Source organism: Hemiscyllium ocellatum, chromosome 13 (genome assembly GCF_020745735.1).
Source record: "Hemiscyllium ocellatum isolate sHemOce1 chromosome 13, sHemOce1.pat.X.cur, whole genome shotgun sequence".
NCBI classification, from domain to species: Eukaryota; Metazoa; Chordata; class Chondrichthyes; order Orectolobiformes; family Hemiscylliidae; genus Hemiscyllium; species Hemiscyllium ocellatum.
The window spans coordinates 85,859,200-85,887,116 of record NC_083413.1 but is presented as its reverse complement, the minus strand read 5'-3'; the positions used below and the strand labels follow the sequence as shown (position 1 = coordinate 85,887,116).

General features: G+C 45.1%; 1 protein-coding gene across 3 annotated transcripts in view; it reads right to left on the bottom strand.

The window, feature by feature from the left end:
* cep63 (centrosomal protein 63) overlaps positions 1-24,783 on the bottom strand; it is a 120,596-nt gene extending 95,813 nt beyond the window's left edge. For 2 of the 3 annotated variants that reach the window (XM_060834347.1, XM_060834349.1), the window contains exons 1-2: positions 24,724-24,783; positions 710-785 (exon numbers count right to left, since the gene is read on the bottom strand). In XM_060834347.1, coding sequence (XP_060690330.1) covers positions 710-753 — 44 coding nt within the window. In that variant the 5' untranslated portion in view covers positions 754-785; positions 24,724-24,783. Of the gene's footprint in view, positions 1-709; positions 786-24,723 lie in introns of those variants that run through there. The other variant, XM_060834348.1, reaches the window with a different exon arrangement.
* Positions 24,784-27,917: the final 3,134 nt, after the last annotated feature.

The following is a 27,917-nucleotide window of genomic DNA, read 5'->3' as shown; positions in this document are numbered from 1 at the left end:
CACAAACTTTATAAAGATTATCCATGCACTCCAAAAATATTTGAGAGAATTTTATCCCAAATATACTTATTGACTGAAATCCATTTGTTGGCTCAAAAACATCAAGATTAATTGCACCATTTTACAGAATTGTAACGGTGCTGGAGGAGCCCATTTGGTCCATTGTGCATAGATCACATGGGGCGGCATGGTGGCTCAGTAGTTAGCACTGCTGTCTGACAGGTTCGATTCCAGCCTTAGGTGACTGACTGTGTGGAGTTTGCACATTCTCCCCATGTCTGCGTGGGTTTCCTCTCGGTGCTCCGGTTTCTTCCCACAGTCCAGAGATGTGCAAGTCAGATGAATTGGCCATGCTCAATTGCCCATAGTGTTAGGTGCATTAGTCAGAGGGAAATGGGTCTGGATGGGTTACTCTTCGGAGGATCGGTGTGGACTTGATGGGCGAAAGGGCCTATTTCCACAGTGTAGGGAATCTAATCAAATCTAATCATTTTCAAATAAGTCCAATTCTTTTTTGAATACCTCAATGGAACGGAGGCTAAAAGAAATATATAATATGACAGTTAAATTTATGCTAGATTCTCAGCTTTGGTTAACATGAGGAATTACAGCACAGCAACACAATTTAGAAGCTATTTACCATAATGGCAAAAGTGAGATTAAGCCCTCAAAAATTTTCTAAGAACAATCAATAAGTTTTTCTACTTACCCATCTTGGCCAAAGTTTTGCACTGCTTCCAGTAAAGCCTCCATTTCATCCTTTCCGCCCAGCTTCAGATGGACAACTATACACACAGGACAAAGTTAACATGTTTCCTGAAAACTGTATTTGCCATACTTTCCTGACAACTAAACTTTAATGTTTTACTTTTATCATATTTCTCAAATCTGGAGTCATCTCACCCTTTTCTTTCACACTGAAAACATTTTCACTTCCATAATTTTTATATTACCCTTCTAACTCCTACTCTACAATCAAAGCAGAATCGTAGGTTAAATTCACTTTGTTATCGCATTTCTTATCTTAGCTCTTTCAATCACCTGGTAGTGAAAAATGTCTGGGGCTGTGAAAAAAAAGGGGAGTGGAAATGATTGGATACATATTTCATTGATCAGCATAAACAATGCACATAATAGTGTGTTCACAACTGGACATCAGCCTCAGAAACGAGGGACTTCAGTTACGCAGAAAAATGGGATTATTTGAGTAAGTTTGTCTTGGAGAAGAGAAGATTGAAAGGAGACTGGATAAAGATGTTAAAAATCACGAGAGATCTGGTCAACCAGATAGGGAGAAATTGCTCCTGTTAGTAAAATGATCAAGCACAAGGTGGCACAGATTTACTTGGCAAAATAGTACAATGACGACATGAAGAAAAATTTATTTATGTAGTAACTGGTTGGGGGTTGGAATGCACTGCCTGAACATGTGATGGAGGCAGCTTCAATTGATGCATTCAAGAGGGATTAGGCCTGTCCCAGTAGCAAGACGAAGGAGTGGTACAAGGTAAATTGCTTCACAGGTGAGCCAGTGCACACACGATGGGCTGAATTGTCGTCTCAGTACTGAAACAAATCTCTGATTCTGACTAACCACCTCAAGAAGTACACTACCTGAGTTTTTTTTAAAAATTGAAGTGAATACAGCTTTAACTTTTTCATTATTGAATCACCAATATTCACAACTGTACTTTCACTAGAAACCAAACGTTTTTGGTGCTGATTTACAGCATCCACAGTCCTTTTGGTTTTTATTCAATTTTCAACACTAGCTTTACTCCTCTTCACTAATTAACATGGCACTACCTGGTCCTAAGTCTTTCTTTCTAAAGAAAATCTTGAACTATAATCAGTCTCCCCACATACTAATTATTCAGCTATTAATCAGACACCATCCACCAGCATTTCACTTGTTATGACCAGACCATGGGTGAGCTTCCCCAATTTTGCATCTTCAAACCGGTTATCCCAAATGATTTAGCTCCTGGGTGAGGAGAAATCAATGGGCTGCCCTTCTTTATTTGCACATATCACGACAACCAATTGCAACAAGGTTAATTTATAGTCACTCGTAATTTATGAAAATACAGTGAGATGCGTATAAGTTGCCACAACTCGGCACCATTTTAATTATAGAAATTATATTTAATAAATTGAGACCAAGTTAGAACAAAGTTCATCTCTTGTTCCCTCTACAGCTCCTTAGCTCCTAGAGCGGCTACGGGATGTGGCTGTAGCCGCAAAAGGCCACCAAAGGCCTCCTGTTGATATAGCCCTCCCAAACTCAAATGGACTTATGCTTTAAAAAGGAGCCAAATTAACCAGGTTTTTTATATTAACAAAAATAATTTATGAATTACTATACACATCAATAAGAAATGAGAGGTGAGTTCAAAAGATAAAAGTTTAGAGAAAGCATATACACAAATCAGTATCTTGTTGATGGGATAGTTGAACATTTGCAGCCGTTGCAAGAGAGGTCAATGTTCCCTTTAAGCTGTGACAGCCACTAGTGGGGTTTGCACACACCAAATAACATTAACATCCAGTTCAAATAATTGCTATTGTATACGGACCTCAGAGGTCGGCACAGCAGCCGAAATATTAGTAAAAACTTAAGTAGAAGTTGACATCAGTAGTTGAAGTTAATTTGGATCAACCATCAACATCCTGAGGGTTACTGTTAATTAGAAAGTCAACTAGACTCACCACATTAACAGTGGCTACAACAGCAGGTCAGAGATTGGGAATACTGCAGCGAGTAACTCACCTCCTGACTCCCCAAAGCTTGTCCACAAGCCAGGTGTGTGATGGAACACCCCCCACTTGCCTCGATGAGTGCTGCCCCAACAACACTCAAGAAGTTTGGCACCATCCAGAACAAAGCAACACATTTGATTGGCACACATTCATAAGCACCTACTCCCTCCATCACCATTGTTCAGTAGCAGCAGTGTGCACGATCTACAAGATACTCAGCAGAAATTTACCAAAGATCTTCAGATAGCACCTCCCAAACCCACATCCATTTCCACCCAGAAGGACAAGGGCAGCAAATACATAGAATACAAGTTCCCCACCAAGCCAATCGCCATCTTGATTTGGAAATCTATCAGGCAAAAGTGAGGACTGCAGATGCTGGAGATTAGACTTGAGTGTGGGGTATTGGAAAAGCACAGTGGATTGAGGCTGTGAGCTGAGGGGATGGTGAGGTAAATGGGAGGAGGGGGTGGGTAGGTAGCTGAGAGTGCGATAGGCGGATGGAGGTGGGGGAAAGTTGATAAGTCGGAGAGGAGGGTGGAGTGGATAGGTGGGAAGGAAGATGGACAGGTGGGAGAGGTCATGAGGGTGGTGCCGAGTTGAAAGGTTGGAACTGGAATAAGGTGGGGGGAGGGGAAATGAGGAAACTGGTGAAATCCACATTGATGTCGTGCAGTTGGAGGGTCCCAGAGGTGAAGATGAGGTGCTCATTCCTTTACGGTCACTGGGTGAAAATCCTGAAATTCCTTCCCTAATAGCATTGCAGGGCAACACACAGCAAGTGTGTCCTGCAACAGTTCAAAAAGGCAACTCATCACCACCTTCTCAATGGCAACTAGGGATGGGCAATAAATGCTAACACAGCCAGCAATGCCCACATCCCAAGAATGAATAAAAAAAATTGGTCCTTAGTCTTGCAGAGTGGTTGAGATTCTATTCTTTTGATACTTTTTGATTGTGATTGAATTCCAGTATTCAGGGAGAGAGAGCCCTTTGTTGTCCTGTTTCCTTTGTCTGGTTTGTCTTCCATTACTTGCAGCACATGGGTGATTGGGGCTAACTCTTCAACTCTGACACTTCACAGCATGCTAACAGTTGAATTTAGGCTGGTAAACACAAGAACATTTAATCCTACTAGGCCACTCCAGCAGAACTGAAACTTTTAAAAAAAAACTCCTTCTTCAAAGGAGAAAACACAAAATGTGCCTGCAATCTGGAATGTAATCTGGTGCTGTGCTGTTGAGCAGGGGACAGTCAGCTGACCTTGGTTCTCTTTGCAGTATCCAGTCTTCCCCCTTTTAAGTGCCATTCTTTGATGCTACCTCACAACCATAGGTGTTAATTTCTATGGGACTCTCTCTGCAAGCAGCCACTTAATTGACATCCTCAAGATATCGGTTGTGTTGAACATTCTCTGAACAGTTTCTAATGCACTTATGTTCTTTCTAAATAAAGAGACCAAAATTGTAGGGTACTCTAGATCTTGTCTCATTGATTCCTTATGCAACTGCAGTAAAAAAATCTTTATATGTACATTCTGACTTCCTTAAAACAAACAACAATGATCCAAATGCAAAGAGAACTAAGAGAACAACACAGGAATGGGTCTTTAGGCCTAAGAATTGCATTGGCCCATGATCTTGTAAACCTTCTTTCATCTCTACATGATCCAAATCTCTCTATTCCCTGCCTATTCACATATCTGCCAAGATGTCTCCTAAATATTGCTATTGTATTTGCCTCCACCACCACCTCTGACAGCACATTCCAGGCACTTACATCATCTGTGTCAGAAACTTACTTCTCACATCTCCTCTAAACTTACCCCCTTTTACACTAAACCTCTGTCCCCAGTAATTTGCTTTTCAACACTGAGAAAAGGACTCAGACTATCCATTCGACACATCCTCTCAAAATTGGTTAAACTGCTATCAGGTTGGCCGCCAATCCTTGATGTTCAAATGAAAACAAATCAACTTTGTCCAATTCCTCCTCATGCCCTCCCAACCAGGCAACATCCTGTAAAAGTTTTCTGTACCCACTCCAAACCCTCCACATCCTTCAGTTAGTGTAGCAACCAAAATTGTACACAATATTCTGAATGTGGCTTCAGTAAATTTCTATACAGCTGCAGCATGTTATGCCAATTTTTATACTCAATGCCTTGGTGAAGACATTTCCTTTATGGCCACTTTATTCTCTCATGTTAACTGTGGATCTGTATGCCTAGATTCCTCGGCATGCTGATGCCAGTAAGGGTTCCGCCATTTACTACATACTTCTCTCATGCATTATCTCGCAACTGTCCAAATTAAACTCCATCTGCCATAATGCTGACCAGTCTCTAACCTATCCATTCACTGTTGTATTGTCTGGTAATCCTTCTCACTATCTGTGAGCTCCAATCTTTCTGTCAACTGCAAACTTATTGATCAAACCTATGTTTTCAATTTACATATGTTTCAAACAACAGGGGTCCCAGCACCAATCCCTAAGGAACATCACTGGTCGCATATCACCAATCTGGAAAACACCCTTTCATCATTATTTTCTCTTCTATGACTGAGCCAGTTCTGAATCCATCTTACCAGCTCACTCCAGATCTCATATTACTTCATCTTCTGCATCAGCCTCCTCGGCCGATCCTCACCAAAGGCCTTGCTGAAGTCTAAACAGATAACACCCAAGAGCTAAACCTCATTCTCACTTCCTCAAAAAACTCAACTTTGTGAGACACAATCTACCCAAGACAAAGCCATGGGGATAAACATTAAGGCTGTATTTTTCAAAATATGTAAAATCTTAAGAATCTTCTCCAATAATTTCCCTACCGCTGATGTAAGGCTCACCAGCTTGTAATTTCCCGGATTATTCTTGGTGTTCCTCTTAAACAAAGGAACAATATTGGCTATCCTCCAGTCTCTGGCACCTCTTCTTTGCTTAAAGAGGATACAAAGAGTTTGTACAAGACCCAACAATTTCCTTACAAGCCTCACTCAACATTCTGGGATAGATCCCATCAGGTCCTGGGGACTTCTCAATCTTCATTCTTTTCAAAACATTCAACACATCCTCCTTTTTTATAATGATATGCCCTAGAATATCAACATACCTATCCTGAGACACCATTCACCATGTCCTTTTCCTTTGCGAATACTGATGCAAAATATTCCTCTGGCTCCATGCACACATTCCCTCCTTTGTCCTCCAGCGGACCTACCTTTCCTTAGCTACCCTCCTTATATATGTATAAAATGTCTTGGGATTTTCCTTAATCCTGTTTGCCAAAGACATTCCATGACCCCTTTTAACCCTTCTAATTCTATTTGTGAGTTCCTTTCTGTTATCCTTGTATTCTTCAAGAACTGTTTTTAATTTCCTCAACTATATGCCTTTTTCCTTTTCAACATCTCTTCCCTTCCAAGGTTCCTGCATCTTGCCATTCTCCTGCTTTATTTTCACAGGAACATGCTCATCCTGAACTCTAGCGTGGTGCTAGCAAAAGCATAGAAGGTCAGACAATATCCAAGGAGCAAGAGTATCGACATTTCAGACAGGACTCTTCTTCAGGACTCGGGAGGGGGAAGAACACAGAGATAAATAAGGGTGGGGGGAGGGGAGATGGGGCAGGGGCAAGGTAGGTGGACAAAGGTAAGAGGTGATGGTGACAGGTCAGTGCAAAGTGTGGAGCGGAGCAGATAGATGGGTAGGTAGATCAGGTCAAGAGGGCAGATCTGAGATGGGTTGGGGGAAGCCCACTCACCCTCCCCCCATTTATCTCTCAACCCCTTCCCCATCTCAGTCCTGAAGAAGAGTCCTGTCTGAAACATCAACTCTCTTGATCCTCAGATGCTGCCTGACCTGTTGTGCTTCTTCTAGCGCCGCGCTTTATCAACTCTGACTCTCCAGCATCCGCAGTTCTCATTTTCTCATACTTGGTCCGAAATTCTAATCAACTGACTTCAAAAGACATTGAGATGCCAGATGTGGATTTAACCTTAAACAGCTGCCCCCAATCTACATTCCCACTTCCTGCCTAATGTTGTGGTACTAATCCTTCCAGTAGAAAGTGAGGACTGCAGATGCTGGAGATCAGAGTCAAGAGTATAGTGCTGGAAAAGCACAGCCAGTCAGGCACCATCCGAGGAGCAGGAGAATCAATGTTTCAGGCAGAAGCCCTTCATTAGGAATGAGGCTTGTGGGTTGGGAGGCCGAGAGATAAATGGGAGGGGAGTGAGGCTCGGGGAAGGTAACTGAGAATGTAATAGTAGATGAAGGCGAGTGAGAAGATGATAGGCCAGAGAGGAGGGTGGAGTGGATAGATGGGAAAGGTAATGGACAGGTCAGGAGGGCGGTGCCAAGGTGGAGGCTTGGGACTGGGATAATATGGTGGAAGAGGAAATGAGGAAACTGTTGAAATCCACATTGATCACATATGGTTGCAGAGTCCCAAGACAGAATATGAGGCATTCTTCCTCCAGGCTTCGGGTGGTAAGGGTTTGGCAATGGAGGAGGTACAGGACCTGAATGTCCTTGACGGAGTGGGAGAGAGAGCTGAACTGTTCAGCCACGGGGTAGTGGGTTGGTGGGTGCGGGTGTCCCAGAGATGTTCTCTGAAACAATCTGCAAGGAGGCATCCTGTCTCCCCGATGTACAGGAGACCATATCAGGTGCAACGGATACAATAGATGGTATTGATGGAGGTACAGGTAAATTTCTGTCAGCTGTGGAAGGATCCTTTGGGATACTTATCTTTTCCTCAATTTACTGCTTTCATCCAATGACTACTTCTATCTTTATCCATAACTAACTTAAAACTTATAGAATTATGATTACTATTCCCGAAATGCTCCCCCCACTGAAGGTTTGATAGCCTGGTTGGGCTCATTCCCCAATACTAGATCTAGTATGAGCCCTTCCCTAGTTGGACTCTTTACATACACTTCAAAAAAAGCATACTGAATGCACATAACAAATTGTCCCCCATTAAAGCTCTCACACGAAGTGAGTCCCAGTCAATATTGGAGAAACTAAAATCATGGACAACATTTTACATTTTCCCATAATCTGTTGATCTGTTTTAATTGAAGGGCTAAAACGCCTGTCCTGTGCTGCTCTTCCTTTTTGTTCTTTTGTTCAAACAAAGCAGAACTGTTGGCTGTGGTATATTTGTTTTAATGTGAAGAATATGACAGGTAAAACAGGTGAACTTGGATTCATACATTCGGCTAGAATGTTGTAACTACTACAGAGACTTGATGGAGAGAGGGATAGGACTGGCACATTAATGTTCTAGAATTTTAATGTTTCGGGAAAGATACAGAGTAAAAGGGGTGGTTGGTTGTGTTCCTGATAAGGGAGGATAGCAGAGCTGTACTGAGGGATGAAACCTTGGAGGGCTTATCCAAGGAGACAATATGGGTTAAGCTCAGGAATAGAAAGACTGCCTCAAACATCTCCCTTAAACTTTCCCCTCTGACTTTGAACCTGCACTCCCTTGTAATTGAAACCTCAACTCAGGGGGAGAAAAAACCTCTGACTAACCACCCTTTCTATGCCTCTCATAATTTTGTCTCCTCTCAGCTGCTGTCTCTCCAGTGAAAATAATCCTAGTCTTTTTAATTTTTCCTCATAGCCAATGCCCTCGAGACCAGGCAACATCCTGGTGAATAGATTAGATTACTTACAGGATGGAAACAGGCCCTTCAGCCCAACAAGTGCATACCGACCAGACAGGCCAGTTCACCTAACCTGCACATTTTTGGACTGTGGGAGGAAACCGGAGCACCTGGAGGAAACCCACACAGACACAGGGAGAATGTGCAAACTCCACACAGTCAATCCCCCTGAGGTGGGAATTGAACCCGGGTCTCTGGCGCTGTGAGGCAGCAGTGCTAACCACTGTGCCACCATGCTTCCCATGCTGAATACTCTCTGCACTCTCTCCAAAGCTTCCATGTCCTGTGGCAACCAAAACTGCGCACACAGAACACAGAAAATTAAAGCACAGTTTAGGTCCTTCAGTCCATAATGTTCCGCTGACCCATGGAACCAATCTGAAGCTTATCTATCCTACATTGTTCCATTTTCACCCATATATTTATCCAATGACCATTTAAACTTCCTTAAAGTTGACAAGTTTACTACTGTTGCAGGAATTGCATTCCATGCCTCTACTACTCTCTGGGTAAAGTGACTACCACTGACACATTTCTTGTATCTATCACCCCTCAATTTAAAACTATGTCCCCTCATACTAGCCATCACCATTCGAGGAAAAAGGCTCTCCCTGTCCACCCTATCTAACCCTCTGTTTATCTTGTATGTCTCAATTAGGTCACCTCTCAACCTTCTTCTCTCAAACAAAAACAGCCTCAAATCCCTCAGCCTCAGGCAACATCCTAGTACATCTCCTCTGAACCTTCTCCAAAGCTTTCATATCCTTCCCATATTGCTGTGACCAGAACTATACACAATACTCCAAGTGCAGCCGCACCAGAGTTTTGCACAGGTGCAGCATGACCTCGTGGCTCTGAAACTTAATCCCTCCACTAACAAAAGCTAATACATCGCATGCCTTCTTAATAACCCTATCAACCTGGGGCAACTTTCAGAAATCTATGTACATGGACACCGAGATCTCTCTACTCATGTACATGACCAACAATCTTACCATCTGCATTCCTGTTAATCGTTCGAAAGTGAATCACCTCACACTTTTCCGCATTAAACTCCATTTTCCATCTCTCAGTTCAGCTCTGCAGCTTATCCATGTCCCTCTGTAATCTGCAACATTCCTCAGCATTATCCACAACTCCAATGACCTTAGTGTCATTTGCAAATTTACTAACCTCATCCTTCTCCACCTTGACCTAGGTCATTTAAAAAAATGACAAATAGCAGTGGACCCAAAACAGATCCTTGCGGTACCCCACTAGTAACTGAACTCCAGGATGAATATTTCCCATCAGCCACCACCCTCTGTCTTCTTTCAGCTCGCCAATTCCTGATCCAAACCGTAAATCACCCTCAATTCCATGCCTCCATCTTTTGTGCAATAGCCTACCATGGGAAACCTTATCAAATGCCTTACTGAAATCCATATACACCACATCAATCACTTTACCTTCATCCACCTGTTTGGTCACCATCTCAATAAGGTTTGTGAGGCATGACATACCCTTCACAAAATTATGTTGACTATCCCTAATCAACTTATTCCTCTCTAGATTATTATAAATCCTATCTCTCATAACTTTTTCCAACACTTTACCCACAACCAAAGCAAGGTTCACTGGTCTATAATTACCAGGGTTGTCGCTATGCCCCTTCTTGAACAAGGGGACAACATTGCTATTGTTTTCTGGCACTATTCCTATATACAAAGACAACACAAAGATCAAAGCCAAAGGCTCTGCAATCTCTCCCTAGGATAAATCCCATCCGGTGCAGGGAAATTATGTATTTTTACACTTGCCAGAACTGCTAACACTTCCTTCTTGTGAATCTCAACCCCATCTAGTCTAGTAGCCTGTATCTCAGTATTCTCCTCGACAACATTGTCTTTTTCCAGTGTGAATACTGATGAAAAATATTAATTTAGTACTTCCCCTATCTCCTTTGACTCCATGAACAACTTCCCACTACTATCCTTGATTGGTCCTAATTTTTTTCTAGTCATTACTTTATTCCTGATGACATACCTATCGAAAGCTTTAGGGTTTTCTTTGATCCTATCTGCAAACATCCCCTCCTGGCTCTTCTTAACTTTTTTTTAAATCTTTCCATTTAACTTGTAACTCTCAAGCGTCCTGAGCCGTCACATGTCACCTTAACATATAGAACATAGAACATAGAACATAGAAGGATACAGCGCAGTACAGGCCCTTCGGCCCTCGATGTTGCGCCGACCGAATCCTACCTAACCTATACTAGCCCAATAACTTCCAAATGCCTATCCAATGCCCGCTTAAATGACCATAAAGAAGGAGAGTTCACCACTGATACGGGCAGGGCATTCCATGAACTCACAACCCGCTGTGTGAAGAATCTACCTCTAACATCTGTCCTATACCTACCACCCCTTAATTTAAAGCTATGTCCCCTAGTAACACCTGACTCCATTAGCGGTAAAAGGTTCTTAGTATCTACCCTATCTAAACCCCTAATCATCTTATACACTTCTATCAGATCTCCCCTAAACCTTCTCTTCTCCAATGAGAACATATGCTTTCTTCTTCCTCTTGACAAGAGATTCAACTTCTTTTAGTAAACCATGGCTCCCTCACTTGACCACCTTCTCTTGCCCTGACAGGTACGTGCTTATCAAGGACACGCAGTAGCTGTTCCATGAATAAGCTCCATATTTCAATTGTGCCCATCCCTTGCTGTTTCCTCCCCCTCCTATGCATGCTACATCTTGCATGATTGCATCATAATTGCCTTTCCCCCAGCAATAACTTTTGCCGTGCGGTATATATCTATCCCTTTTCATCGCTAAAGTAAACATAACTGAATTGTGGTCACTATCAAACTGCTCATCTACCTCCAAACCTAATATATGGCTCGGTTCATTACATAGTACCAAATCCAATGTGGCCTCGCCCCTTGTTGGCCTGTCTACATACTGCGTCAGGAAACCCTGTCTACATGGCACACACTGGACAAAAACTGACCCATCTGAAGTACTCAAACTATAATATTTCCAATCAATGTTTGTAAAGTTAAAGACCCCATAACAATTACCCTGTTACTCTCGCTGCTATCCAGAATTAACTTTGCTATCCTTTCCTCTACACTTCTGGAACTATTCGGAGACCAGTAGAAAACTCCCAACAGTGTGACCTCTCCTTTCCTATTTCTAACCTCAGCCCATACCATCTTAGTAGTCAAGTCCTCAAACCATTCTTTATGCCATCTGCTCCTACTGAAGCATCTAAATCCCTGTCCCTCTTCTATCCATGACTCCGAAATGGTCACAATATTGAAGTCCCACGTACCAACCCATACCTGAAGTTCACCCACCCTATTCCGGATGCCCCTGGTGTTGAAGTAGACACACTTCAGGCTAACTTCCTGTTTGCTAGTGAACTCTTGCAACCTTGAAACCTCATTTCTGACCTCACTGCTCTCCTGTATATGGGAACTACAATTTAGGTTCCCATTCCCCGGCTGAATTAGTTAAACCCACTCGAAGAACATTAGCAATATCCCTCCCACCCCCCAACCCTTGCACACTGGTACCCCTCTGGTTTAGGTATAGACTATCCTGTTTGTAGAGGTCCCACCTACCCCAGAATGAGCCCCAATTATACAGGTATCCGAATCCCTCCCTCCTGCACCATCCATGTAGCCATGTGTTCAAATCCTCTCTCCCTATTTTTCACCTCACTAACACATGGCATGGGTAACAAACCAGAGATAACAACTCTGTTTGTTTGAGCTCCAAGCTTCCACCCCAGCCCCCTGAACTTCTGCCTTACATCCCCATCCCTTTTCCTACCTATGTCATTGGTGCCTATGTGGACCATGACTTGGGGCCGCTCCACCTCTCCCTCAAGGATCCTGAAAAAACAATCAGAGACATCACGATCCCTGGCACCTGGGGGGCAAACACACCAACTGTGAGTCTTTCCCATTACCACAGAACCTCCTATCTGTCCCCCTAACCATGTGGTCCCCAATGACTAACGCTCTGCTCCTCTCCCCCTTCCCTTCTGAGTAACAAGGACAGAGACCTGCACCCCATGGCTTATCCCTGGTAAGTAGTCTCCCCCAATAGTATCCGAAACAGTATACTTGTTATTGAGGGGAACTGCAACAGGGGTTCCCTGCACTGCCTGCCGGTTCCCTTTCTGTCCTCTGACTGTAACCCATCTGCTTCTTTCTTGCACCCGAGGTGTGACTACCTCCCTGTAACTCCTCTCAATAACCCCCTCTGCCTCCCGAATGATCCAAAGTTCATCCAGCTCCAGTTCTCTAATGTGGTTTTCAAGGAGCTGGAGTTGGGTGCACTCCCCACAGCTGCAGTCAGCAGGGACACCAGTGGTGACCCTTACCTCCCACATTCTGCAGGAGGAACATTCAACTGCCCTAACTGCCATTCCCACTTTTCGAAATTCCCAAAGAGACTGTCGAAAAATAAAGAATAAAAAAAAATTAGCTTACCAATCCAGTGCACAGAACCTTTCGTTTTGGTTAGAGGAGGATGTTTGGGAAACACTACCTAAGTAGTGTTTCAGGTCACGCACCCATCCAAGTAGATTACTTCATTTACTCAGCAGTCTAGTGTCTGCTCTGCCTATTCACAAGGTAAGTGTTTAAATCAGTGACTCACCATCAGCCCACTGGTTGACGAAGGGCTTTTGCCCGAAACGTCGATTTCGCTGCACTTTGGATGCTGCCTGAACTGCTGTGCTCTTCCAGCACCACTGATCCAGACAATGGTTGACACTCCCACTCTTCCTGCTGCTGAAAATCAATGTTCCTCACAATACTCCAAATGCGGCTACCAAGGATTTTATATAGCTGCAACGTGGTTTGTCAACCCATTTACTCCATGTCCCAGCTAATGAAGGCAAATGTGCCATGTGCTTTAATCACCTTGACCATCTGTGTTGCCATTTTTAAGGAACTGTGGACCTGCATGCCCAGATCCATCTGTATGTTAATGCTCCTAAGGTTTGTTCTTTCTTAGTCTTACTAACCTTAGCCTCTACCACCTCCTCAGTCATTTTACTTGCTGATCTACTGCTCTGATTCCTGGCCCCCTGCCACACAGGTTTAAATCTTCCTGAATGGTACTCGTGCCTTCCTCATTACATCCTACCCATTAACCTTTTGTGATTCATGCAGTAAAATACCTGCTTTCCTCTATACAAGCGTGGAAGCTGGGCAGTAGGGATTCTAATCCTAAAACAAATTCTGCAATTTCTACCTATTTAAATAATGTGCTTTTTTTTTATTTTCCCGCTAATGTGAACAGTTTACATTTTTCCACATTATATTCAATCTGCCAAGTTTTTACCTATTTAACTGCGCTTAACCCTTTGTCACCTTTTTACAACTTATTTTCCTATCTCTCTCTTTGCACCTCCAGCAAATTTAGAAACCATGCCTTCAATCGTTTCATCCAAAGACACCGAGATAAATTACAAATACAGTGGAACCTCGAATATCAATTACCCAAAATTCGGATTATCCAAAAGAGATCTCGAGATCCCAACAGAAACATTACATCAAAGACATGTTTCCAACACTGATCGTGTCTTTTGTTTACAGTGATTAAAAAAGTGCACTCAATGCTGCCGAGAACAGTCCTGAACTGATGGGAGCTCAGGCACTGTCTCTAAATGACTGACTTCCCACCTCTTCTCCCTCTCACCAAACACTTTCCCTGGAGTTCCACACAGGCGTGTACCCTAATAATCTCTCTAACATTGTCCTGTACAGAGCAAAGGTGGAACCAGTGGAACCAGTCAAAACATTGCAGTAAAAGGTTGTGTTTGTGTGCGCGCGCGCATGCGTGCATTTGGAGACTCACCCCTCAAAAGGCAGTAGCAATAGCAGCAGCAGTCTTTTTGTTATGTGACCAGTCCGGCTGCCCCACAGAGGGGAACGGGGATGGACAGGAGGGGGTGCACAGGGGGGTAGGGGTGGGGCAGTGTTGGACAGGGTTGGGGGGCGGGCAGGGGGCTGTGTTGGATGGGGTTGGGGCGGTGGGCAGGCGGGCAGTGTTTGATGGGGTGTGGTACGGGGTTGGGGGTGTGGGAGTGGCAGATGGGGGCAGGCAGGATCAGTGTTGGACGGTGTTGTGGGGGTGGGGGGGGTGGGGGGGGTGGGAGGGGGCGGAAGCTCACGCGCGGTGTGCTGCTGCCTAGTCTGAACCAGGAGCACACTTCACAGAAAACTCTGAATCCCAGAGGAAAGGCATTGAATCGATTAACCGAATAACTAATTATCCAAATGATCTCATCCATCTCATTCGGATAATCACAGTTCCTCTGTAGTTGAAATTGTAACCTCTAGCATCTAGAAGGGCAAGGACAGCAAGTAGAGATTCATAGAGTCATAGAGAATGGAAACACACTCTTCAGCCAATGCTAAACACAATCCCAGACTAAACTCATCCCATCTGCCTGCGTTAGCCCCATATCCCTCCAAACATTTCTTATTTATAGACTTAGACTTAAGTGTCTTTTAAACATAGATACATGGGAGCGTTACCACCAGCACACTTTTCCTCCATGTTACAGTCCATCTTGACTAGGAAATATATTTCCGTTCCTTCACTGTCACTGTGTCAAATCCTGGAACCTCCTCCATAACATTACTGTGGGTGAAAAAAACACTTACAAGGACAATACAGATTCAGGAAGGTGGTTCGCCACCACTTTCTCAAGGGCAATTAGAGATGAGCACCAAATGCTGGCTTTGTCAATGACACTGACTCTATAATAGGAAACTTTTAAAAACTAATCACCATGTTCTGATTCGCTTACTACTTTCTTATTCTTTTCAACTTGGGTAACATCTTGCACAAAAGGTGTTGGGACCATCATAGTCAGGCTTGATTCTTCATTTAATCTTTAACTGCTACTCGACCTAGAATCCCGACACTGTGGAAACAGGCCATTTGGCCAAACAAGTCCACACCCACACACTGAAGAGTATGCCACCCATTCCCATTCCCCCTACCCTATTACCCTACATTTCCCTTGACTAATGCACCTAACCTACGCATCCCTGAACACAATGGGTAATTTAGCTTGGCCAATTCACCTAACCTGCACATCTTTGGACTGTGGGAAGAAACGCACGCAGACACAGAGCGAATGAGCAAACTGCACACAGACAGTCATCCAAGGCTGGAATCAAACCTGGGTCCGTAGTGCTGTGAGGCAGCAGTATTAACCACTGAGCCACCATGCTGTCTGCTGTACCTGGAGTTAGTATGACAGGGCTCTTTTATAAATACACAAAAAAAAATGACAGATAACATTTTTCCACATTCATTCAAACGCCTCAACGTCAGATCCAGCACATGTGTATACTACTGGCATTTTCCAGTGACTATTGCCTCTCACCATGCCACTAAACAACTGGACAATTATGAAATGTCGTACTTTCATCACTTCAGCATAATCAATACATCGTGTTATACGGGGCTGAATATTAACTGCACTTTAAAATGCACACAAGAAAACACATCAAGGAAAGATGCTCAATTAAGTTAAATGTAGACCCAGGAAAGATGCAGATGTTTTGCATCACAACTGGTGTGTGTAAATTTCTGTATTTTCTTTACCTCAATACCTACTGACGAGGTTATTCATTCAACCATCCCGTTGTGTACTCGATGAGATAAAGAACGAAACAAAGGGTAAAGCAGTATTGCACATAGAATGCAAGCACAGAGTAAAAAGAAAGAAAGGAAGCAAAGGAAAGTCACAAAAATAATGAAAAAAATCATTTGAGTTAAATGGTTCGAAAAGTGAAGTTATACATTCAGCTTAATGGTCACAATCAGCTTTGTTTGCATTTCATCGACATCACACTACCTCATGCCTTCAGTATACTGTACTGAAGTCAGAAGGAAATTCAAACAGTATTTTGTAAATTAAAAATACTAGAGCTCTCCAGATTGGTGCAGAATTCCAGGGAATTGGAGGAGTCACAATCTTAAGAATTCTTCAGAGACTGAGGTGTGTGGAGTGCCAGGGGAAGCAAAAAGAATGAACTTATCTCAGCCTGCTACCCCTTATTCTAGTCCTTCGCAGCCAGCAGTTTGCTCCCAATTCTCAACATGGCACAATTCTCCAGTCATTGGGTGCAGTTTACCCAGGCCCTCACTGCCCCAATTTCAAAAGGCAGTTCAATCAATCCCTCACATCCCCCGATCGCAGGTTAACCCTCTCCCTCTGTTAGTCCCCATTGACCCCTGCCTGCAGCTTAATCAGCCCCTCATTCTGGCCCAGGAGGCACCCACCCACTCCAGAGGCAGCATAATCACCCCTTCGTTCTCAGATCATGGGGTACAGCTCATCATTGCATCATTCCTCCAAATCTCGGTTACAGCCAAACGCCTTGTAATTTCTCCAATCTTCGAGTACAGTTAGTCACCTCCTCACTCCCCCAGATCGCAGGGTACAGCTAATAACTGGGGAGAAAGTGTTGACTTTCCTGCTCCTCGGATGCTGCCTGGCTGGCTGTGCTTTTCCAGCACCACACTTTTTGACTCTGCACCTAATTTCCCTACACTCACATTTTCCCTGATCCCAGGATCTATCTAATCACCCCCTCAATCCCCTGATCCCAGGGTACAGCTAATCACCCTCGCGCTCCCCTGATCCCAGGGTATAGCTAATCACCCCCTCAATCCCCTGATCCAGGGGTACACCTAATCACCCCACACTCCCCTGATCCCAGAGTACAGCTAATCACCGTCTCACTCCCTTGATCCGGGGGATACACCTAATCACCCCCGAACTCCCCTGATCCCAGGGTACAGCTCATCATTCCCTCACTCCCCTGATCCCAGGAAATAGCTAATCACCCCCTCACTCTCCTGATCCCAGAGTACAGCTAATCAACGCCTCATCCCAGGGTCCATCTAATCACTCCGTTAATCCCCTGATCCCAGGGAACACCTAATCACCCCTCACTCCCCTTATCCCGGAATACAGCTAATCACCCCCTCACTCCCCTGATCCAGGAGTACAGCTAATCACCCCCTCACTCCCCTGATCCCAGGGTACAGCTAATCACCCCCTCACTCCCCTGATTCCAGGGTACAGCTAATCACCCCCTCACTCCCCTGATCCCAGGGTACAGCTAATCACCCCCTCACTCCCCTGATTCCAGGGTACAGCTAATCACCCCCTCACTCCCCTGATTCCAGGGTACAGCTAATCACCCCCTCACTCCCCTGATCCCAGGGTACAGCTAATCACCCCCTCACTCCCCTGATCCCAGGGTACAGCTAATCACCGTTGAAAATGTGTTGCTGGTTAAAGCACAGCAGGTCAGGCAGCATCCAAGGAATAGGAAATTCGATGTTTCGGGCATAAGCCCTTCATCAGGAATGAGGAGAGGGTGCCAGGCAGGCTAAGATAAAAGGTAGGGAGGAGGGACTTGGGGGAGGGGCGATGGAGATGTGATAGGTGGAAGGAGGTCAAGGTGAGGGTGATAGGCCGGAGTGGGGTGGGGGCGGAGAGGTTAGGAAGAGGATTACCCCCACACTCCGCTGATCCCAGGGTACAGCTAATCACCCCCTCACTCCCCTGATCCCAGGGTACAGCTAATCACCCCCGCACTCCCCTGATCCTGGGGTACAGCTAATCACCCTCACACTCCCCTGATCCCAGGGTACAGCTAATCACCCTCACACTCCCCTGATCCCAGGGTACAGCTAATCACCACTTCATTCCCCGATCCTGGGATGCAGATAACCACCTCTTCATTCCTCCTGATCCGGGGGATACACCTAATCACCCTCTCACTCCCCTGATCCCGGGGTATACCTAATCACCCCTGCACTTCCCTGATCCCAGTGTACAGCTAATCACCCCCTCAATCCCCTGATTTGCGGGTACACCTAATCACCCCCTCACTCTCCTGATCCAGGATTACAGCTAATCACCCCCTCACTCCCGATCCCAGGGTACAGCTAATCACCCCCTCACTCCCCTGATCCCAGGGTACAGCTAATCACCCCCTCACTCCCCTGATCCCAGGGTACAGCTAATCACCCTCTCACTCCCCTTATCCCTGAGTACAGCTAATCACCCCCTCACTCTCCTGATCCAGGATTACAGCTAATCACCTCCTCACTCCCGATCCCAGGGTACAGCTAATCACCCCCTCACACCCCTGATCCCAGGGTACAGCTAATCACCCCCTCACACCCCTGATCCCAGGGTAACGCTAATCACTCCCTCATTCCCAATCCCAGGATACAGCTAATCACCCCCGCACTCCCCTGATCCCAGGGTCCATCTAATCACTCCGTTAATTCCCTGATCCCAGGGAACACCTAATCACCCCTCACTCCCCTTATCCCGGAATACAGCTAATCACCCCCTCACTCCCGATTCAGGAGTACAGCTAATCACCCCCTCACTCCCGATTCAGGAGTACAGCTAATCACCCCCTCACTCCCCTGATCCCAGGGTACACCTAACCACCCCCCTCACTCCCCTGATCCCAGGGTACAGCTAATCACCCCCTACTCCCCTTATCCCAGGGTACAGCTAATCACCCCCTCACTCCCCTGATCCTGGGGTACAACTAATCACTCCATTGCAACCTTATTAGAAATGTGCACATGACTCTAACATAACATTAAAGGGCTCATGGCACCGTCATTGTCCACACAAATCTTGATAGGTTGGTGGTCAGGCTTTGCTGACATGTTGAGACTCAAACAACAATGCTGTCTTTGTAACCATTGAGACGCACAATCTTCCCTTAACTGTTCTACTTCTGCAGATGTTTGGATACACACTGCATTTGGCACTTCTCCCTGACCTTGCTGTTATGGATGGTCACACCAGGAGAAATAAGATCACTGAAACAGAAACTGCTGAAGAAACTCAACAGATACTGCCAGATCTGATTAGTTTCTTTAGCAATTTCTGGATTTTGTTTCAGATTTCCAGCATTCCACATTTGTTTATTTTTCTTTAGAGACCACAAATACATTACTTAAAGGATTGTTGGAGTCAACACATTTTTCCATCATATCAAATGGTCATCTATTCAGCCATCTGAATTTTAGGATAGTGTGACAGAAGCAGCATTGGTGAAGCATCAGTAAACCCCCAATAAAATGGCAGTCAATGTAGATAAGGGGAAAAAACTCTCCCCTGGTTGATGTCACACTTAGCGTAAGGATTGTGGCTGCTGGCATTTAATCATTTGAACTCCAGAACATCTCTGCAGGAATTCCTCAGGGTAATATTCTTCACCCAACCATCTTCAGCTACTGCATCAATGACCTTCCACCCATTTTACAATCAGAAATACAATGTTTAGCATTATTCACTCAACTCCTCAATACTGAAGTACAGTCAATTCTGTAGTTATGGAAGGTGTTGCGATGCCTTTTGGGAGGGCTAATAAAGGAATGAACGATATATCCTGCAGGAGTACTGAGGAATAAAGGGACCTTGGTGTACAAGTACATAGATTCCTGAAGGTGTCAGCAGAGTGTAGACAGGATGGTGAAAGCAGCATACAGGATTGCCTCCGTTAGACAGGATGTAAAATATCAGGGCAAGGAAGCTTTTTTTTTGTTCTAACATTGGTTAGGCCACAGATGGAATTGTACACAATTTGGATTGCCATGCTAACGAAGGATGTGATTGCACCGGAGAGGGTCCAGAGGATGTTACCTGTGTTGGAAAGTCTCACTTATGAAGAAACTGGATAAACTAGATTTGTTTTCCTTGGAGCAGAAAAGAGTTTGGGAGGGGAGGGGTCTGATTTAGCTTTACAAAATTATGACAGACGTACACATTGGAATCTTTTTCTTGTGGCAGACATGTCTAAGACATGGCATGGTGTAAGGTGAGGAGTAAATAATTTAGAGAAGATCTGGAGAAACGTTTTTGGAGAAATATGAAAGATGCTACCCGAGAAGGTGGTGAAGGCAGTTAGTTGCATAATATTTAACATAATATTTAAGAAGCAATTAGATGAGCACTTAAAATGCCAGGGCATAGAAGGATATAGACTAACTGCAATAAATGGGATTAGTGTAGTTTGCTGAAAATGTGTTGCTGGTTAAAGCACAGCAGGTTAGGCAGCATCCAAGGAACAGGAAATTCGACGTTTCGGGCCAGAGCCCTTCATCAGGAATTAGTGTAGTTTGGTCAGTACAGACATGGTAGGCCAAATGGCCTGTTCCTATGGTGCATGACTTCACTCATACTGTTTATCTGTCCACAGGTACAGCCAGATGCATTGCCCATTTCCAGCACCTTCTAATTTTCACTCCAAGGATGAATTAAAGCTTGGTCCTGTGTTTCATGTTTACAAGAATGAGATGTGACTAAAACTTATAGGACACAAGCCAGATTACAGCTTGAAGGAAAAATGTAATGGAATTGGACACAGTCCAAAGTAGGTTCACTAGGCTGATACTGGGTATGGAGGGATTGGTTTATAAGGAGACGTGGAGCAGATTGGGCCTGTGCTTTTTGGAATATAGAGGAATGAGAGGCAACTGTATTGAAATATTCAAGATTCCTGCAAACTTATATGCAGGAACTTACTCAAATAGTGAAGCAGGCGAACAAGAAAGGGCCATGAATTGACCTTAGCAAATAGGTTAAAGAGGATTCCAAGGTATTCTACACTAACATTAAAAACAGCATAATAACAGAGAAGGTAAAACCACTCAAGGATAAAGGAGGGAACTTGTGCCTGAAGGCAGGGGACATGGACGAGATCCTAAATCATAGCATCTCCACAGTGGGGAAAAAGTCTATTTGGCTCAACAAGTCCGCACCAAACCTCCAAAGAGCATCCCATCCAGACCTTTCCCCCTACCCCTACCTTATCCCTGTATTCTTGCATTTCCCATGGCTAATGCACCTAACCTACACATCCCTGAACATTGAGCAATTTAGCATGACCAATCCACCTAAATAAGTACTTTGTGTTGGTATTCACCCAGAAGGTGGATAGTGAAGTTCGTGTACAGTATGCTAATGTAGTTGGGCATTTTAAGATCCAGAAATAAGTGGTTAGAGACAGAAATGGTGTTGGGTGGCTTCAAGGCTATTAAGATGGATAAGTCCCCAGAACCTGCTGGGATTGATCCCAGGTTACTGAGAGATTTGTGGAGCCTTGACCAAGATCTTTGTCTCCTCACTAGCCACAGGAGAGGTCACAGAGGATTGGTAAAACTGATGTTGTTCCTCTGTTCAAGAAAGGAAATAGGGATAATTAATGAAGTCATAGACCGGTAAGTTTCATATTGGTGGTTGGGAAGCTATTGCAGAGAAATCTTAAGGATAAGATTTATGCTCATTTGGAAAAGCAGAAACAGGCCATTCAGCCCATCAAGTCCACATCAACCCTCCGAAGAGCATTCCACTCAGATCCAGCCCTAACCCTATAACCGTGCCTTTCCTGTGGTTAATCCACCTAATTTACAGATGCCTGGACACTATGGGCAATTTATCATGGCCAATCCACCTAGCCTGCACGTTGGACTGTGAGAAGAAACTGACATGGACACGAGGAGAATGTGCAAACTCCACACAGACAGTTGCCTAAGGGTGAAATCAAATCCTGGGGCCCTGATGCTGTGAGGCAGCAGTGCAAACCACTCAAGCACCATGTCATCTACAGAAAGTGGAATCCAAAGCTCCTTCATGGCAGACTCATCCAAAAAGATTACGATGCATGGGATGCAAGTGACTTGGCTGCTTGGATTCCGAATTGGCTTGCCCATGCAAGGCAGAGAATAAGATGTTTTTCAGGCTGGAGGTCTGTGATTATCGTTGGTTGGCAGGGATATTTGGAGTATTGTGCAAAATTTTGAGTCCCACTTCTCAGGAAGGTCTTACTGGCCCTGGAGTGTGTTCACAGGAGTTTCACGAGAATGGTCCCAGGAATGAAAAGTTTATAATATGAGGAATGTTTGAGGACTCTAAGTTTATATTCAATGGAGTTTAGAAGGATGGGGGATTTAATTGAAACATACAGAATACTGAATGGCCTGGACAGAGTAGATGTTTCCATTGGTAGGAGAGATAAGGACATGAGGGCATAGCCTTAGAGTAAAGGGAAGACCTTTTAAAATGGAGAAAAGAGAAACTTCTTCAGCCAGAGTGGTGAAGTGAAAGAATTCATTGCCACAGAAGGCTGTGGAGGCCAGGTCATTGAGTATATTTAAGACTGAGATACATAGGTTATTGAGTATCAAGGTAATCAAGGGTTAAAGGGAGAAAGCAGAATTGGGTTGAAAAACGTATCAGCAATGATTGAATGGTGGAGCACACTCAATGGGCTGAATGGCCAAATTTCTGCTCCTATGTCTTATGGATCAGTACCGGGACCTCTAATGTATAGATATATGACTAAAATGAAAATGTAAAGGGGTGGGTTAATGAGTTTGTAGACAACACACAGATTGGCAGAGTGGTGAATAGTGCAGAAGGTTAACAAAGGTTACAGCCAGATATAGATCAGTTGCAGATATGGGCAGAGAAACAGAGTTTAATGCGGGTAAGTGTGAGGTGCTGCACTTTGGGAAATCAAATATTGAGGAAAAATATACAATTAATGACAGGACCCTGAACAGCATTAATGTACAGAGGGATCTTGGGGTTCAAGTCCATAGCTCTCTGAAAGTGGCCATGCAAGTAAATAGGATGGTAAAGACAGCATATGGCATTCTTGCCTTTATTGGTCAGGGAATTGAGTACAAGAGTCAGGATGTCATGTTGTAGCTTTATAAGATTTTGGTTAGACTACACTAACAGTATTGTGTTCAATTTTGGTTGCCACTTTACAGGAAGGTTGTGGAAGCTTTGGAGAGGACGCAGATTGTGGTTTACCAGGACACTGCCTGGATTACAGGGTATGCTTTAGAAGGAGAGGCTAGAAAAACTTGGGTTGTTTACTCCAGAGCAGCAGAGGCTGAAAGGAGACTTGATCAAGGTCTAGAAAATTATGAGATGCATAGATAAGGTTGATGGTCAGAATCGTTTTTCCGCAGTGTCCCAGTACCTAATACTGGGGGCATACATTTAAGATGTGGCGGGTAAGTTCAAAAGAGGTGCGAGGGAAAGATTATTCACACAGAGAGTGGTCAGAGTCTAGAACGTGTTGCCAGCAGTAGTGGTAGAGACAGATATGCTTGGAGAAAGTGAGGACTGGAGATCAGAGCTGAAAAATGTGTTGCTGGAAAAGCGCAGGTCAGGCAGCAACCAAGGAGCAGGAGAATCGACATTTCGGGCATAAGCCCTTCTTCAGGAAACTTGAGACATTTAAAGGACTTTTAGATAACCACGCAAATATGCAAGGAATGGAGGGATATAAACAAAGGGCAGGCAGAAGGGCTTAGTGTAATTTGGCATCACGTTCAGCACACTGTGGGCCAAGAGGCTCACTCCTGTGCTGTAATATTCAATGTTCTAAGATTCTTAGGGGGCTTGACAGGATATGTATGAAGGGTTGGATGTGCAGAGGGCACTTAAGATAGAGATGAGGAGCAACTTCTTCTCACAGAGGGTTATGAACCTGTAGAATTCTTCACCTCATGGGGCTTTTGAAGCTGGGTGATTAAAAGGCAAAGACGGGTAGATTTTTAATAGTAAGGAAATCAAGCGTTATAAAGTAAGGGAGGAAGAGTTAAGCATCTTTACTGAATGGTGCATGAGCTGAATGGACCCATGTCGTCTGATTTAACGTTCTCGGTGGGTGCACGGTGTGTTACACCAGCAGTGAGGCTAACAACAACCAAACAACAGAAGCCAGCAACCGGACGCTGGAAATACACAGCAGCCCAGACAGCCCCTACAGAGCTGAAAATGTGTTGCTGGAAAAGCGCAGCAGGTCAGGCAGCTTCCAAGGACCAGGAGAGTCGACGGTTCGGGCATAAGCCCTTCATCAGGAAACCCTATCAGAGTGACAAACATAAGGTCGGTGACTGATCGTTCACACGAACCGATAAACAGTGAATTTACCCAACAAGGAGCCAGCCAGCTCCACAGGTGACACAGCGAGGCCCGCACTCCCGGGGGGCGGCAAGGGGAACACACCCCAGCCGCCCCTATGCACCTCACCGCCAGGGAGCAGGCTGTTCCAGTCCCTCCCCCCCAGGGCCTTATTGATACTCTCTCCCCTTCCAATGGAGTTAAGATGATTCCCCTTTAACACCCCTAGGAGTTACAGTAACAGTTACAGTTACGTATCCTTCACCTTCCCCCACCCCCTTGCTCTGGTTACCTCAAAATCGCCGCCACCGGTCAGGCCCCACACTTCACTGCGCCTGCGCTTATCCCACCCCCGCATGACCTGACGGGAGTTGTAGTCCTCGCGCCCCGGCGTTGCCACAGCATTGCAGGAGCAGAGACGCGCCCCATTCCCCTCCCAACCAACCAACCAACCAACCAACCAACTAACACACATCTGCGCAGCCGCAGTGACAACTGGCCGCTTCCAGATTGCGCAGCCGCAGTGACGGCCGGCCGGCCCTTCCAGGTCGCGCAGCTGCAGTGACGGCCGGCCGGCCCTTGCAGGTCGCGCAGCCGCAGTGACGGTCCGCCTCCTCCGGGCTGTGCCGGCTGTACAGCCCCTCAGCTGGCAGGTGTGGCGCTGTGGGGCAGTGTCAGCCTTGCTCTGCTGTTGTCCCCAGAGATAGGGCTTGGAGCGTTAGCTCTAGGCGTGAAGGAAGGAGGACGTTGTAGTGCTTTAGAACGGGGATCTGTCAGTGGGTTCAAGGACAGAGTCAATTTGGTTCGAGCTAAACATTTAAAACAGGTGCAGTTACCTATGTTGATGTTGTGTATAGGCCACCAACGTGAAGAACAAATCTGCAGGGAAGTTACAGAAAGAAACCATCATTGAACAGTGTTTATAGTAGACAACTTCAGTTTCTCAAATATAGATTGGGAGGGGGAGTTGAATTGGTCAGCCAGAGAGCGGTGGGATTATTTGGTGGGTGAGTCCTAGAGGTTTGAATGTAGGTTTGCTCGCTGAGCTGGAAGGTTCATTTCCAGATGTTTTGTTACCCTACTAGGTAACATCTTCAGTGGGCCACATGTGAAGCAATGATGAAAATTCTCACTTTCTATTTATATGTTTGGGTTTCTTTGGATTGGTGGTGTCATTTCCTGTGGTGGTGTTATTTCCTATGGTGAAGTCACTTCCTGTTCCTTTTCTCAGGGGGTGGTAGATGGGGTCTAACTCGATGTGTTTATTGATAGAGTTCTGGTTGGAATGCCATGCTTCTAGGAATTCTCATGCATGTCTTTGTTTGGCTTGTCCTAGGTTGGATGTAGTGTCCCAGTGGAAGTGGTGTCCTTCCTCATCCGTATGTGAGGATACCAGTGACAGAGGGTCATGTCTTTTTCTGGCTTACCGCAAGAGGTGTAAAACCCATGCCCATACCTCCCCCCTTACCTCCGTCCAAGGCCCCAAAGGATCTTTTCACACCCAGCAGAGATTTGCCTGCACATCCACCCACCTCATCTAATGCGTCCTTTGCTCTTGGTATGGTCTCCTCTACATCGGTGAGACAGGATGCCAACTTGTGGAGTGTTTCAAGGAACGTCTCTGGGACACACACCAAACAACCCAACTGCTCTATGGCCGACTACTTCAAATCCCCCTCCCACTCTCCCAAGGAAATGCAAGTTCTGGGCCTCCTCCAAATCAAAGCCACCTGCCATAGGAAGAATGCCTCATCTTCCATCTTGGGACCCTTCAACCACACAGCATCAACATCGACCATTAGTTTCCAAAACCCCCTCCCCTCACCTCATCCCAGATCCAACCCTTCAACTTGACACCACCCTCTTGACCTCTCCTACCAATCCATTCACCATCCCCACTGACCTATCACAATTACCCTGCATCTACATCCACCTATTGCCTTCCCACCTGTCTTCCCCCAGCCCCACCCCCATCTTCCTATTTATCTCTCTTCCCCTTACCTCCTCTACATTCCTGATGACGGGCCTATGCCTGAAACGTTGACTCTTCTGCTCTTCAAATGCTGTCTAACCTGCTGTGCTTTTCCAGCACCACCCTTTTTGACTCTGATTCTCAAGCATCTACAGTCCTCACTTTCTCCTCGTAGCGAAAGTTATGGTCTTGTTCAAAAAAGAGAGCAGTAAAGTGTTGTGAGTGAGCTTAGCATTAAATTAGATTCCCTACAGTGTGGAAACAGGCCCTTCAGCTCAACAAGTCCACACTGACCCTCCAAAGAGTACCCACACAGACCCATTTCCCTCTGACAAATGCGCCTAACAATATGGGCAATTTAGCAGAGCCAATTCACTTAACCTGCACATCTTTGGATTGTGGGAGGAAACCGGAGCACCCGGAAGAAACCCACACAGACACCGGGAGAATGTCCACACAGACAATTGACAAAGCTGGAATTGAACCTAGGTCTCTGATGCTGTAAGGCAACAGTGCTAACCACTGAGCCACCGTGCTGCCCCCATGTTGTGTTGTTTAGTTGTGTGGATCTCAATCTAAAGCTTATCAATTTCACCTAGCTAGCTTTGCAATACGTGATTAATCTATTTTGGAATGTTCTAGTTGGATAGCAAGTTTAAAAAAGTGAAAATTAATCTAGGATATGGCTGGCCAGACAAGAGAGTTATGGAGGTAAAAGTAATGACTGCAGATGCTGGAAACCAGATTCTGGATCAGTGGTGCTGGAAGAGCACAGCAGTTCAGGCAGCATCCAACGAGCAGCGAAATCGACATTTTGGGCAAAAGCCCTTCATCAGGAATAAAGGCAGTGAGCTGGAAGCATGGAGAGATAAGCTAGAGGAAGATGGGGGTGGAGAGAGAGTCCCGATTTTTGATCATGGTAAGACTGAGGTGAAGCCAGTCTAGATTATGTGAAGTGGCCCAAATGGATGGACTACTGTACGGATGGTTATCCGGGTCAGGGAATTATGGCCAAATCAATATGGACAAAGGTGCATGGGAATAACTGTAACAAGAACACTAAAAATTGGAAAGGTTGCAGCAATTACTTGTCCCTGAAAGAATTGGGAAAACGGGAAGCAGAAGTAGTCATTTTAAAATGTCACCTGGAATAAATGGAGTTTTGGGCTGATGTGGAAAGGAAAAGCACAGCATTGGAAATGTCAGCATGCCAATTGTACACGACAATGGAGTAGTTTTCAGGATCTGCCTGAGAAGGCTGGGCCCAGTCACTGATACATAGAATGTGCATAGCCCGAAGAAGATATATGAGAAGTGGAGCAGAAATGTACAGATCTCTAAGCTGCACAAATTCTGTTTCAGAGCTCAGTGAGTATGACTGTCAAGGAGCCAAGCCACGTTAAATGTCGGAACAAAACAAACAGGTAAAGAAATCAGTTCTCGGATCAAGGAGGGGTCATTGGACATTAAACAAGGGGGAAGGTGATGATGGTTCATGGAATGATGCCCTCGAC